This window comes from Rhineura floridana, chromosome 1 (assembly GCF_030035675.1).
Source record: "Rhineura floridana isolate rRhiFlo1 chromosome 1, rRhiFlo1.hap2, whole genome shotgun sequence".
In the NCBI taxonomy this organism is placed as follows: Eukaryota; Metazoa; Chordata; class Lepidosauria; order Squamata; family Rhineuridae; genus Rhineura; species Rhineura floridana.
The window spans coordinates 34,222,312-34,236,923 of record NC_084480.1 but is presented as its reverse complement, the minus strand read 5'-3'; the positions used below and the strand labels follow the sequence as shown (position 1 = coordinate 34,236,923).

The window sequence follows — 14,612 nt, the reverse complement described above, 5'->3', positions numbered from 1 at the left end:
AATAAGACTGGGTTCAATCCCAGGTGAGTGTGTATTAGACAGCAGCCTTAGTCATGAAGCTCAATGGGCGACCTTGGCTAGTCACCTTTGCTCAATCTAACCTACTTTGGAAGGTTTTTGTGAGGATAAAATGGGGAGGGGGAGACCCATGCATACCACCTTGACCTCCTTGCAGGAAAGGGAATATAAATGTAACACAATAAAGAAATTACTGTGATTGCTCAGTGGCAAAAGGAACGGCTCTTTCCAAAGGTTGGCAATTACTTAGGAGATCAGAGGAAGCGTGTCAAAAATTTGCACTGAGGCAAAATTGTTCCTGGAAAGAACTGTTATAGAACATGGGAATACAGGATGCATATCTTATACTGAGTCAGACCATTGGTCCATCTATCTCAGTATTATCTACTACCTTAGTAAATCTAGGACTTCAGACAGGATTCTCTCCCAGCCCTACCAGAGGACGCTAGGAATTGAACCTGGGGCCTTCTGCATGCAAAGCAGAAGCTCCACCACTGAGCTACAACCCTTCCCTTGTTGTTGTTACGTGCCTTCAAGTCGATCACGACTTATGGCGACCCTATGAATCAGCGACCTCCAAGAGCATCTGTTATAAACCACCCTGTTCAGATTGTGTAAGTTCAGGTCTGTGGCTTCCTTTATGGAATCAATCCATCTCATGTTTGGCCTTCCTCTTTTTCTACTCCCTTCTGTTTTTACCAGCATTATTGTCTTTTCTAGTGAATCATGTCTTCTCATTATGCGTCCAAAGTATGATAACCTCAGTTTCATCATTTTAGCTTCTAGGGATGGTTCTGGTTTAATTTGTTCACACCCAATTATTTGTCTTTTTTGCAGTCCAGGGAATCTGCAAAGCTCTCCAACACCACATTTGAAATGAACAGCCCTTCCCTAGAGAATGATAAAGCAACACTCTAGTTATGCTACCAGGAGCTGACTGAAGTGTTGTTGTTGAGATGTAGCACGATTTGGCTTGCTTGCATTACCCATTTAGACAGGGGGTTCTGGGATGTTCCCTCAGTGTGTGTTCCTCACTTCTTTTGCCTACTGACACAGCAGTGTTTGGTAGGGCTACTTGCTACTTGAGATGTCACTGGTGTCGCTGTGGCATACTGGGTGGGAGAGAGGGAAAGAGGCAAGGTCGGCACAGTGAAAACACAATGCTGTAGCCAATCCACTGCTCCTGTCGGTGCATTTGTACTGCACTGACCTCACCTCTCACCTCCCTCCCGGGATGCTGCAAATACACCAGTGACAGGAGGTCAGGTAAGAACCACACCACAGCTCCACTGACCACTGCTGGTCTTCAATATCCTGTAGGCAATCCTAGCGAGAAAAAAGGCACCCTGCCCAAGCTCAAAAATATCCCCATCTTTACTGTTATTTCACATGATCCGGCATGGAAAAGTTGTCCACTGTTATAAAATTTTAACGACAATAAGAACAAAACATTTTATGATATACCTTCCATGGGGAGTAAATGAAATACAATACCAACTTTCTGGAAATAAAGAGGTGGTTTACTATAGTAGTGGCTAAGAGTATGAGCCATGAAGTCCACGTTTAAAAATTCACTTTAGCCATTAACTCACTAGGACCCTACACAGTTACTTGGGTGTAAATTTCACTGAATTCAAGAGCGGTTTACTCCTGAGGTAACATGCTTAGGATCACACTACGATGTGAGAATAATAGTACTGGTCTACCTTGCAAGGGTGGTGTAATAATAATAATAATAATAATAATAATAAATTTAATTTTTGTGTCGCCTATCTGGCCGAAGCCACTCTAGGCGACGTACACGTTAAAATACAATAAAATACAATATAAATACAGCATAAAATACAATGCAGTCAACAATAACCATTTTAAATAGCAGCAGTACAAACAATGTAGGGCAATCTATAGACAATTTTAAACAATTTTAGCCCATCCCGGAGATCCCAAAGGCCTGTCCAAAGAGTCAAGTTTTTAAGGCTCGGCGAAATATATCCAGGGAAGGGGCATGGCGGAGATCGAACGGGAGGGAGTTCCAGAGAGTGGGGGCCGCCACTGAGAATGCCCTCTCTCTAGTCCCCACCAACCTAGCTGTTTTCGTCGGTGGGACTGAGAGAAGGCCCTGCGTGGCTGATCTAGTCAGGCGGCTTAGTTGGTGGTATTGGAGGTGCTCCTTCAGGTAAACTGGGCCGAGACCATATAGGGATTTAAAGGTTAACACCAACACCTTGAATTGGGCCCGGAAAATAACTGGGAGCCAATGTAGATGAAATAATACTGGCGTAATATGATCACGGCGGCGGCTGTTTGTGAGCAGACGGGCCGCCGCATTCTGCACCAGTTGTAATTTCCGGACCGTTTTCAAGGGTAACCCCATGTAGAGCGCATTGCAGTAGTCTAATCGAGAGGTGACCAGAGCATGTACTACCAGTGGGAGCTGATGAATAGGGAGGTAGGGTTGCAGCCTCCGTATAAGGTGTAGCCGATACCAAGCTGCCCAGCTCACTGCCGAAATCTGAGCCTCCATGGACAGCTTGGAATCAAGAACAACCCCGAGGCTGCGGACCTGATCCTTCAGGGGTAGACTCACCCCATTAAGCCTCATTAAACACTTGAGATACAGAAACGCTAAGTGTGGCTATACTAAGAACAAAAAAACTTTATTATTATTATTATTAAAATTTTCACCATTTTCCTAGGGCTTCAAGGCAGCATACATATGTCCCTTCCCATTTTAAATTCACAGCAACCGTCCGAGGTAGGTTAGGCTGACAGTAACTGACATTAGAGGCCCATCCAGTAAAAAAAAGCGGATAAGAGAAAAATCAACTCATTTGAAATGTGGTGTTGGAGGAGAGCTTTGTGCATACCATGGACTGCAAAAAAGACAAATAATTGGGTGTTAGAACAAATTAAACCAGAACTGTCACTAGAAGCTAAAATGATGAAACTGAGGTTATCATACTTTGGACACATCATGAGAAGACATGATTCCCTAGAAAAGACCATAATGCTGGGAAAAACAGAAGGAAGTAGAAAAAGAGGAAGACCAAAGAAAAGATGGATTGATTCCATAAAGGAAGCCACAGACCTGAACTTACAAGATCTTAACAGGGTGGTTCCTGGCAGATGCTCTTGGAGGTCACTGATTCATAGGGTTGCCATAAGTCATAATCGACTTGAAGGCACATAACAACAACAATCATACTTAACCTCACAATTCATGTTTTCCACATTCAGTTGGTGGCCTTGAGATCCATATATGCTCTGTTTGTGCTTGGATTTATTTTTTAAAACCCAGATTTTCACATCCAAACACACGAGTATTATTTTTTTTGTCTAATTCACTTTTGCATTAGTTACACCCCCAAATCCACCCCTTTATGGTGATTGGTCCAGAATGACACTTCGCTTTTCCTGCACTTTTCCGGAATAGCGCAAAAGCATATATCTGACTTTTTGAATGCTCTGGTTTGCCATGTTTTCAATAAAGTCTATTGGCCTTTGTTCGCATAATATAGCAAAATAGCTTTTACATGGAAACATGATTAATTAAACATTTGATTTTATGTTTGCTAGCAAAAGAGTCATTTTTTAAAACAGCAATTCAATACAGCTACAGATGCCAGAAGGAGGAAGCACCAGGTACAGTACCAGAAGCAGGAATGAACTGTAAGAAAGAAGGAGGAGGCGTGGACAGAAGGTGGGATCTAACCTAGTCATCCGCCCATAATACAAAAAAGCAGGGAAAGATGTCCTCACTGCAGAGGTTAGAGCAGTTAATAATCGGGACAGAAAAAAAACAATCAGTTTATAGCAGAGTGGGGAAGCGCGGATTTAAGTAGCAGAAAGTCTGAAATGGTGGGGAACATCATATGGACACAGACAAATTAATGGACACACATGGGGTTAGATCACAGATTTAAAGGAGGTATGGATGCGCCTTAGGTCTCCCAATGAATGTCAATGCTGACTGGGGATTTGAACCCGGGTCTCCCCACCCATGGCCCAATATTAATCACGACACCCACACTGGCTGTCTATATTTATAATCTCTCCATCTTCATCTCCATCTATTACCCACGCAACACGTTCGTTTTTTATTTATCAAAAGCCCCTCACTTTCTAGACAATCCAGCCCAAATTAAAAGACGGTTAAATCCCACTGGCTTCAACAGAAGAGTTAAACACACCATTCATTCTCCCACTATTAACAGTAATTGAACTTTTCATAACCGAAGTGCTTAACTTTGGCTGGATCTTGCATTCCGAGCAGCAGCATGTAACATGAAGCGGAAGGATTTTTTTTCCCCTCCTGCAAAAAAATGAAAACTGGCGGCCGCTTACTTCCGACGCTGGAAGGGGTATTTTTTGGTGAGTGAGGGCCCTTGCTTGAGAATCAGAAGCGCTGTTGCTGCCCTCGCTCTCCAAGCCCAGCGCCTCCCGCTACAACACAGAACTACACAGAAAAGCGCGCCGTACGAGAGGGAGAAGTTACTGCCCTGCGCCAGGCTGGTCCCTTCCCACCTGCCTGAAAGGAAAGCCACCGATTTACCTTGGCTGACGAGGAGCAGCGGCAGGAGCCGTCTCAGAACCGCGCAGATTAAGCTTCGTCCTCGCGCGCCCATAGTTCCGAGAGGAGTGTGGAGACGGCGCTAGCGACTGTACCAAACCCAAATATGGGGGGGGGGGTCGCGACAGTGGCACAAGGTGCTGCTCGGCGTCAGAAAACGAGTGAAACGACCACGGCGGGAATGAGAGGCGTGTTAATGAGAGAGGCACAACAGTTCCGCCCATCTCCGCCACGCTCCTGCTCCCTGGAACCAATCAGGGAAGGGAACAGTCGCCCAACCGTCCCGAGCGCCTCTCGTCGTGCCGCGCGAACACCTCATGCTAAGTACTGTCCCCCCCCCCCGGAGACAAAAGTCTTTGAGTGCCATCGTTTCCCGCAACTGACCCATATCTCTTTGTACGAACTTCCCGTTCACCTGCCCCATAAATAAAACTCCGAACACGCCCCTCTCCAGCTCATGTATTCACACAGACTTTCCAGGGCCTAGCTAGAAGTGACGGAAATGGGTTGCTTGTTTTTGTTGTCACCAGTAGTTACTCCAGGGCAGGACTTTAGGGCAGAAGGCCAGGCTCCAGTCAGCAAGATGAGCCGGAGGGCCCCCAAACGAGGCAAGGCTGGCTGACCACATTAAGGCTGCAGTCCAATACATACATGCTCAGAAGTAAGCTCCATTGGGTTCAGTGGGACTTATTCCCAGGTAAGTGTGTATCCCCTAGCTCGATCGCACCTTGTAGTGGTGAGTGGGCTTGCGTGTTCCAATGAACCCTATGAGCGATGCCGTCGGGAGTCATGTACTCCCAGCAGGGTCACCCATGGCGGTAAGGTCGAGGGAGAGGAACCAGACAAAGAACAATCCAAGAAAGTCCTCAACTGCAGAACAGGCGGAGGATAACAATGTGTACGTTACAACGGCTGTGAAGGTGGATGAAAGCTGCAGTAGATAAAAGACTTCCAGTCATCATGGTATCCATGCCATTGGATCAAAGCCTTTTTCTGTCAAGATTGTGTGTTGATCGTCGTGCGCCGATCTCCTCACATAAAACAAATTCACTCACATGCTTCTTCCAAGCAATCTTGGAAGACAATCTTACTCGGCCACGAGTGATCGCCAATGAATGAATGAATGAATGTATTGGATTGCAACCTAAATCAACAGAGTCTAAAATAATCCTGTCTGGTGCTCTCCAGATTTGTTTGGACTACACCTCCCATCAGCTTCAGCCATTATGGCCAATGTTCAGCATATCTGGATTGCACCAGGTTGGTGAAGACTGATCTAAAACTACTTAACTGCGCTACTGGCTGGCATTTCCATTATGTTACAACAGAGTCTTCTTGAGTGATGAGTAAGAATTTGTATTTCTTTCCTCACCATTTCTCCACAGAATTTTTCCGGTATGACAGACCTGACCATTCCTGCCCACTTTTGCCTCTGCACATTGAAGTTGCTTCCTTACCAGTCACAGGTATAGTGCATTAACACTAAGTCAGAACTATGGGAAGCAGGTATGCAAAAGAGGTGCCCAATAGAGGACCATTTTTGAACCACATTTTCTCATGGGGGAGGGTGTCACCTAAACTAGTGTAAACAGATGTATAGGAGCTCCATCTTCCTTTATCTGAGAATCTCAGGATCTATGCTGTGAGGAGGGAAGTCCCAGGCTGAACTGGTAGCTTAATTCCGAAGTTATTGGGTGGCATTCCAAGCCATTCTTTTTCAGTTTCATACTTTCCACCTGCACTGTGGACACAATTATACTGGTCAACTTTTCAAGGATGCTGTAAGGATAACACTAATAATTTATGTGAACCACATGGACTATTCTCCAGCCCTATATAAATGTAATATTATTCAATAGATTTGGAAAAACTGCACCCCACTGATTTACAGCACAATTCTAACCATGTCTACTGCACAGTAAGGCCTACTGAAGTCTCGGCTGTGGTGTTGGAGGAGCCCAGAATGATAGTGCTGGGTGATTTCAATGTCCATGCTGAGGCTGCCTCTAGTGTTCCGACTTGGGACTTCATGGCCTCCATGACGACCATAGGGCTGTTTCAAGTTGTTACTGGCCCGACACATAGGGCAGGTCACACCCTCGACTTTTGGTTTTTGCTCCAGATGGAGGAAGGGGTGGGCTGGATATAGAGGAGGTGGATGCCACCCCATTGTCATGGTCAGATCACTTCCTGGTGAAGTTTAGACTTATGGCTCCAATCCTTCCCTGCAGGGGTGGTGGACAGATTAAGATGGTCTGCCCCCGGAGTCTAATGGAATCCACTGGATTCCTGAATGCCCTGGGGGAGTTCCCAGTAGATAGAGCAGGTGACCCTGTTGAAGCCCTTGTCATGCTGTGGAACAGTGAGGCGTGTTGGGCTCTTGACGGTTGCCCCTGAGCGCCCTCTCCGGCATTATGTAGCCAACTTGCACCTTGGTACACCAGTGAGCTAAGGGCAATGAAGCAGGCTGGACGATGGCTAGAGCGCAAGTGGCAAAAGATGTGCTGTGAGGCTGATCGGGCACGAGTAAAACATCAAAACCATGCCTACTGTGTGGCAGTGAGGGCGGTGAAGAAGGCCCACTTCTCTGCCTCCATCGCATCCTCAAGTAGCCGTCTGGTGGAGCTTTTCCATATTGTCAGGGTTCTGTTCACATCAACTCCAGGAAATGGAGTTTTAGACCCTTCGGAGGCCCACTATGAATTGTTTGCAAGGCACTTTGAGGGTAAAGTTGGTCGCCTCTGTAGCAGTCTTGATGCCCTGTCCACATCTACTGTGGTCCCCAATGAAGTGTCCAGTGCAACGTTTGCTGCAACTTCTTGGTAATGGTTTCAGTTGATGCGGCCTGATGACGTGGACAAGGTGCTTGTGATGCTGCTGCCAGCAATGTGTCCTTTCGACCCTTGCCCTTCTTGGCTTATTAAAGCTTGCCAAGGGGGTCTGACCGAGTGAACCAGGGTGTGGTCAATCCATCATTGCGGGAGGGAGTGGTTCCAGCCACCTTGAAAGAGACGGTGATCCGACCACTCCTGAAAAAGCCCACCCTGGACCCATTGGTTTGTGACAACTACTGACAGGTTGCAAATACCCCCTTTTAGGGAAGGTGGTTGAGAGGGTTGTGGCATAGCAATGGCAAGTACTCTTGAATGAAACAGATTATCCTGACTCATCCCAGTCTGGGTTCAGGCCTGGTTATGGAACTGAATCGGCCTCGGTTGCCCTGATGGATGACCTTTATCGGGAGAAGGACAGGGGGAGTGCGACCCTGTTATTCTTACTTGATCTCTCAGCGGCTTTTCATACCATTGACCATGGTATCCTTGTTGGCCGACTTGGTGAGCTGGGTATCAGAGGCATTGTTTTACAGTGGTTCCAATCCTATCTCCAGGGTTGTTCTCAGATAATAGCATAAGGTGATTGTCTTTTGGCCCCCTGCCAGCTGTGTTGTGGGGTGCTGCAGGTACCATCTTGTCCCCCATGCTGTTTAACATCTATATGAAGCCCTTGGGAGCAGTCATCAGGAGCTTTGGGGTGAGGTGTCAGCAGTATGCTGACGACATCCAGTTCTATTTCTCTGAAACATCTGAATTGGGAGAGGCCGTGCAAGCCCTGGACTGCTGCCTGGACTCTGTGGTGGGCTGGATGAGGGCCAATAAACTGAGTCTGAATCCTAGCAAGATGGAGGCACTGTGGGTTGGTGGTTCCCAAGTTCGGATAATTGTTCAGTTGCCTGCTTTGGATGGGGTCGTACTCCCTCTTAAAGAGCAGGTCCGTAGTCTGGGGGTGCTCCTGGATCCATCTTTGTCACTAGAGGCCCAGGTGACCTCCGTGGCTAGGAGTGCCTTTTACCAGCTTTGGCTGGTAAGACAGCTGCTGCTGTTTCTGGACTGGGATAGCCTGACCACTGTTGTCCACTCACTGGTAACCTTCAGGCTGGATTACTGTAATGTGCTCTATGTGGGGCTGCCCTTGAGGTTGGTCCAGAAGCTGCAGCTGGTGCAAAATGCAGCGAGACTGCTGACTGGGTCAGGGTATTGCCAACATGTCACCCCGCTGCTGAAAGAATTGCACTGGCTGGCCATTTGCTATGAGGCCAAGTTCAAGGTTCTAGTTTTGGTGTACAAAGGCCTATACAGCTTGGGACCAGGATACCTGAAAGACCATCTTACCCCTTACATACCCAGTCAGTCACTGCGCTCTGCAGGTGAGGGCCCCCTGCAGATACCATCTTATCAGGAGGTTCGTTCTGCACAATATAGGAAACGGACCTTTAGTGTGGCGGCACCATCCCTGTGGAATTCCCTCCCCTTAAATATTAGGCAGGCACAATCTCTGCTATCTTTTTGGCGCCTTTTGAAGACTTTCCTCTTTCAACAAGCCTTTCAAGTTTAGAGCTATCCCAGTCTGTGTCTGTGTTAGAATTGTTTCTTAATATGTTTTTTTAATAATGTTTTTAACTCTTTTTAAAAGATCTTTTTAAAGCTTTTTAAAAAATGTTTTTAGAGTTTTGTTTTAATGTATTTTAAGATCTGTTTTTATTATGTTTTAAAGTGTTTTTAGCGCTTCTGTTTGCCGCCCTGGGCTGCTGCTGGGAGGAAGGGCAGGATATAAATCAAATAATAAATAAATAAATAAAATTCCCAGGTGTGTAAGATTAGCACTGCAGCTTTAGTCCCAGAAAAGTGAGCATAGGATTAAAGTCTCAAACTGGGAAGGTTTTCAAAACAGGGAATGAATTAGACAAACTGCCCTGTTTGGAAACAAATTTCAAAAATTTAAACTTGTATGACTTCATATATTTAGAAAACTGTAACACATTGTAATAGATTCATAAACTGCATATACACTTTTTTATTTCTGTTCAAAAATTATTTGACAGATAAAATGTATAATATGCTTTTTTTTTTTTACAAATAATTAAAAAAAACCCTGTATGTATACTTTTATTAACTTCATCACTGAAATTGTTTGGTGTACATGCCAACCAAAATCTGCTGTGCTGTGCATGCTTCTTTGATTTTCTGTTCTGGACCTCGTGCTGGATGCCCGCAGAGAGACAAAAGCTGCTGCTGAAACTTACAAGTTTACTCGACTCATGTGATGTACACATGCACATGGGTAACCAGTATGCAGACAGGCAAGAAAAGGCAGCTCTTTTCAGGACTTGCAAGAATTGTCAATTGTCAATCACAGCTCTGACTTCACTCATTGGCTAAAATCCTGAAAGGGCAGGGATTGGAGCAGCCTGCTAACTCATTTCACAGAAGTTGCAGGGGGTGGCAGCTCATATTTTGATATATATCTTTTGATCCAGAGCAGTTAGAAACTTACTTTAAAAAAGAAAAAGAAAAGAAAGCTAAGAGTCTGAGGCCCCTGCTGGTCTTGGTCCTGGTCCTGGTCCTGGTAGAAATGGACACTTTCTACCCATCTGTTGGCAGCCCAGGTTGGTAGGAATTTAAACATTTTTCTCTCTAGAATAAAAATCTTGAACTCCCATGACATTCAGTGTTATTGTAGTGCCACACAAAAACCTCCTCTGTACTGAGCCAGCATAAGGATGATGAAAGATGTTTGAAGAAGGCCACCTCCCATCGTTTATCCCATCTTGCTAGCTACTGATGGGTCAACAAACAGCTACTGATGGGTCAAGAAACAGACACATGTCAACTCACAGGAAGATTCCTTTAGTAATACAGTAAGGCTCAGATGTGTCATAAGGCAATTTAGGACAAGAACACCATGGACCATCTTTGCTGGTCCCAGCCGCTGCATCCCTCTCATTTATTTATTTATTTATTTATTTATTTAGTTTATTTAGTTTAATTTAGATTTGAGCTTGAAAGACCAAGGGAAAGTATAGGTGCAACAGTGTCATGACAAACTCAGAAGTGCAGGGCCCCTCATAATAGTCACAGCTATGCCTCCTTCTAAGATTATACAACCTTCTAAGATTATAGAATAATCTGGCCAGGTTTGAATACTGCTTTCTGCTTCTCTATCCTTGCCTTCTCCCACAACAGACATTCCTAAGAGCTAATAAGAATGAAAGGGGAGTACATTAGGTACTGCGAAGAGTCTTCTCCATGGTTGACTCATCTCCTTGCTCTCTTATTGGCTCCAATCAGCAGGAGAAGACAAGCAAGCATGTTAAAAGACACTTTTCAGTGGCCAACACACTCCCCTTTCATGCTGATTGGCTCATAGGATGCTGGAGACATAAGGACCCTGCTGAACCTGGCTCCCCAAACAGTAAAGGGTCTAAGACCCCCTGAGACCCTGGATGACTACACCCCTGTAAAAGGTGTATGGAGGGTAAATTGTAAGCAAGCATAATTTGTGACAGTGTACATGGGGCACGCCTGTTAAGGCATCAGTCTAAGATTCAAATTTCCCATCTTTGTGGAACTTGAGCCAACATGAGAGAGGCTAAACTCTCATCTTAAAACACCAGCTTTTTTGTGGCATGTTTGTGTTTTCTATTTCCTGCAGTCACTCACAATAAGGATGTCTAGTTTTACCCAGCCACTCCCACATAGTCACTTATTAACTCTGGTTAGAACACAGTCATTCAACTTCCCCTTTATGGATATAAAAACAGAGGTATGAATAATCTTTCACTGGGTGTCTAATCACTAAGTAACCTGAATTGTTAGACTAAGAGATCTAGCAAAGTATATGTTCTCTTGGCCTAATATAATATTAATTTACTTTTGTACAGATGTAATATGAGGCAAAGAGCTGGCTGCAGAACAGAAAACAGGAAAAGTCAGCACAGTGTATTGGTTATAGTATCTGACTAGGACAGGGAAAATCTGGATTCAGATCCCCACTCAAGCATAAAGCTCGTTGAGTGAATTTGACTAGTCACTTTCTGTCTGTGTAACCTACTTCACAGGGTTGTTGTGAAGATAAAATGGAGGGGAGGGGCATAGTGTAGTAGCAAATTCAGAAGTGCAGGATCCCTTTATGTTAGTCATGGCCAGCCACACGCATGCATGCACACACACACTTTTTTTTGCTGCTGGCTTGAGAATTCCTTCTCCCGCAACAACACATATGTGCCTGTGAGCAATAAGCACAAAAGGGGAGAGTGTTAGAGGCTGAGAAGAATCTTCTCAGTGGTTGGCTCACCTCCTTTCAAATTGATTGGTTCCAATCAGCAGGAAAGGACAAGGAGTCTCTTCTCAGTGGCTAACACACACCCCTTTTGTGCTGATTGTCTCACAGGACTCTGGAGACATAGGGACCCTGCTGGGACCCTGCTCCCAAAAAAGTAAGGGATCTAAGACCCCCTGAGACCCTGAACAACTACACCCTGCATGCCATCTTGAGCTTCTTGGAGGAAAGGTAGAATATATATTCAGTAAATAAAATAAAAGAATAGGGAACATTATTTCTGGTAGTGGTGATGATTATTGATTAATTGATTAATTTGTGAATCGCCTTCCACGTATGTGTTCCAAGGTGATTTACAGACGTATCCTTAAAAACAGCAAAATAATTTTTAGAACAGTACAAGAACAACTGGGTATAGATTTAAAAACAACAGAAAATGAATACCTAAGGCAGAGACTTGTTCATCTAGGTAGAAAAGCTTGTCGAAACAAAAATAACTTCAAATGTTTCTGGAAAGTACAGATAGCTGCTGCTGCTGCTGTATCTTGACAGAAACACTGTTCCATAGAACAGGGGTACCACACTGAAAACCCTGCTCTGAGTTACTGTGGATCGAGCTTCTAATGTTTTGGGGACTTTAAAGAGAAAATCTGCAGAATGAAGTGAGCTACTGGGTATACATGGGATAAAGAGGTCCCCCAACTAACATGGCTCTGAGCTGTATAGGGCCTTAGAACCAAAACCTTGAACATGGCCCAATAGCAGGCTGGTAGGCAGTGCAAATCCCACAGACAAGGTTTTTCAGTTATATGTTGGCAGTAGTTTGCCCTCACAAGCAACCTGGTCACCACATTTTGCACCAGCTGCAGCCTCCAGACCAACCTCAAGGATAGCCCCACATACTGCACATTGCAGTAGTTTAGCTTTGAGATTAAGATCCCTAATATATGACAAAGGGAGAAAAAACTATCCAATAAGATATTTAACTTAAAAGACCACCACGCCTATAGCATGAGGAGACAGAAAATAAACAAGCAAATCACAAGGTGTGGGTTTAAACTTTATTAATTACAAATGATTTTATGCATATGGGAAAGTCAATGTGCCAGAGATATAAACTATTAGGCTCCTAAGTATGGATGGGTGAGAATATTTATTCAGTTCGCATATATTTATTTATTATTTGATTTATATCCCACCCTTCCTCCCAGCAGGAGCCCAGGGCGGCAAACAAAAGCACTAAAAACACTTTAAAACATCATAAAAACAGACTTTAAAATGCATTAAAATAAAACATCTTTAAAAACATTTTTAAAATTTTTTCAAGACATCTGTTTTTAAAAAAGGTTAACAACATATTGTTTAAAAAAAAGGTTTAAAAACATATGGTGCCAACACTGTTTTTTCGATGCCAGGTCAAGACTTTCCTCTTCTCCCCGGCATATGTTTTTAACTTGCTTTTTTTTAAAAAAAATATGTTTTTAAATTTGTATATTTGTTTTTAATGTTTTTAATTGTTGTAAACTGCCCAGAGAGCTTCGGCTATGGGGCGGTATACAAATGCTCCATGAGCTCCACGAGCTAGAGGGAGCCCCAGCTGACAAAGCGTCAAGGCGAGTTAAGCAGCAGAGCGAGTTCGGCAGCAGGGCAAGGAGGCCAGGGCCCCCCACTCTGCCCGTCTGTTCCCTAACCTCAACTAAACCGCAGTCTGCAACCCATTGACGTAATAAACCTTAAACAAAACTATGCAGGTAAGAAGCCAGCAGGGGTGTGGGGGCTTTCCAGTGTTTTGCACCGCCTGCAGCATGTACGACTATCTGCCCGTTGGACAGAAGTCGTGGGTGTGCTCTCTGTGCAATGAGCTCCTGGCTCTCCGGGAACGACTTCATTTCCTTGAGGCCAAGGTAGCGGACCTGGAAAAGCGGAGAGAGGCAGAGAGGTGTGTGGAGGAGGCCTTCAGGGATGTTATAGCTGTGTCCCACTCCAATGATGATAGCTCTCCTGCTATCATGGAGAACGATGGTTTTGGGGAAGGAGAGCATCCAGCTGAGGAAGAGGGAAACGATCCCTTAGAAGGGACCCATTCCTTGGGGGATGAGCAGCTATCCTCTCGTGCCGAGGATATATCTCCAGGGGGTGGAGGGATCCTTGTAGTGGGTGATTCGATCATTAGGAACATAGACAGTGGGGTGCGTGATGGGTGTGTAGACCGCAAGGTGTTTTGCCTGCCTGGTGCGAAGGTTGCGGATATCGCCCATCGTTTAGATAGTTTGGTAGACAGTGCTGGGGAGGAGTCAGTGGTCGTGGTGCACGTTGGCACCAACGACATGGGGAAATGCAGCCGTGAGGTCCTGGAAGCAAAATTTAGGTTGCTAGGTAGGATGCTGAAAGCCAGGACCTCCAAGGTGGCTTTCTCTGAAATGCTACCGGTTCCACGGGCAGGACCAGCCAGACAGGCCCAGCTTTGCAGTCTCAATGTGTGGATGAGACGATGGTGTCGGGTGGAAGGGTTTGGATTTGTTAGGCACTGGGGAACATTTTGGGACAAGCCGGGCCTGTACAAAAGGGACGGGCTCCACTTGAACCAGAATGGAACCAGACTGCTGGCACTTAAAATTAAAAAGGTAGCAGAGCAGCTTTTAGACTGACTGAGGGGGGAAACCCGACAGGAGCTGAGGAAGGTCCGGTTCGGAATAAACCTCCCCCCTGGAATAAAAATGAAAGAAATGATGAAATTTTAAAAGGGGTAGGCCTAGAAGTAGGCATTGTGAGAGCAGGGGCACAGGATATAAATTCAGAAGAGCAAAATTACCACAGGACAAACCACAAGTGCCAAAGACACTTGAAGAGAGACACTGCTTACAAGTCCCTGTACGCTAATGCTAGGAGCCTCCGAACTAAGATGGGA

The 14,612-nt window shown here is 45.1% G+C and overlaps 1 protein-coding gene across 3 annotated transcripts in view; it reads right to left on the bottom strand.

Annotated features, from left to right (window-relative positions):
• Positions 1 to 4,855, bottom strand: part of ITGA2 (integrin subunit alpha 2) — a 121,652-nt gene extending 116,797 nt beyond the window's left edge. Inside the window, exon 1 of one of the 3 annotated variants that reach the window (XM_061617731.1) lies at positions 4,571 to 4,855. In XM_061617731.1, coding sequence (XP_061473715.1) covers positions 4,571 to 4,643 — 73 coding nt within the window. In that variant the 5' untranslated portion in view covers positions 4,644 to 4,855. The remainder of the gene's footprint in view (positions 1 to 4,570) is intronic. The other 2 variants (XM_061617742.1, XM_061617723.1) reach the window with 2 other exon arrangements.
• Positions 4,856 to 14,612: the final 9,757 nt, after the last annotated feature.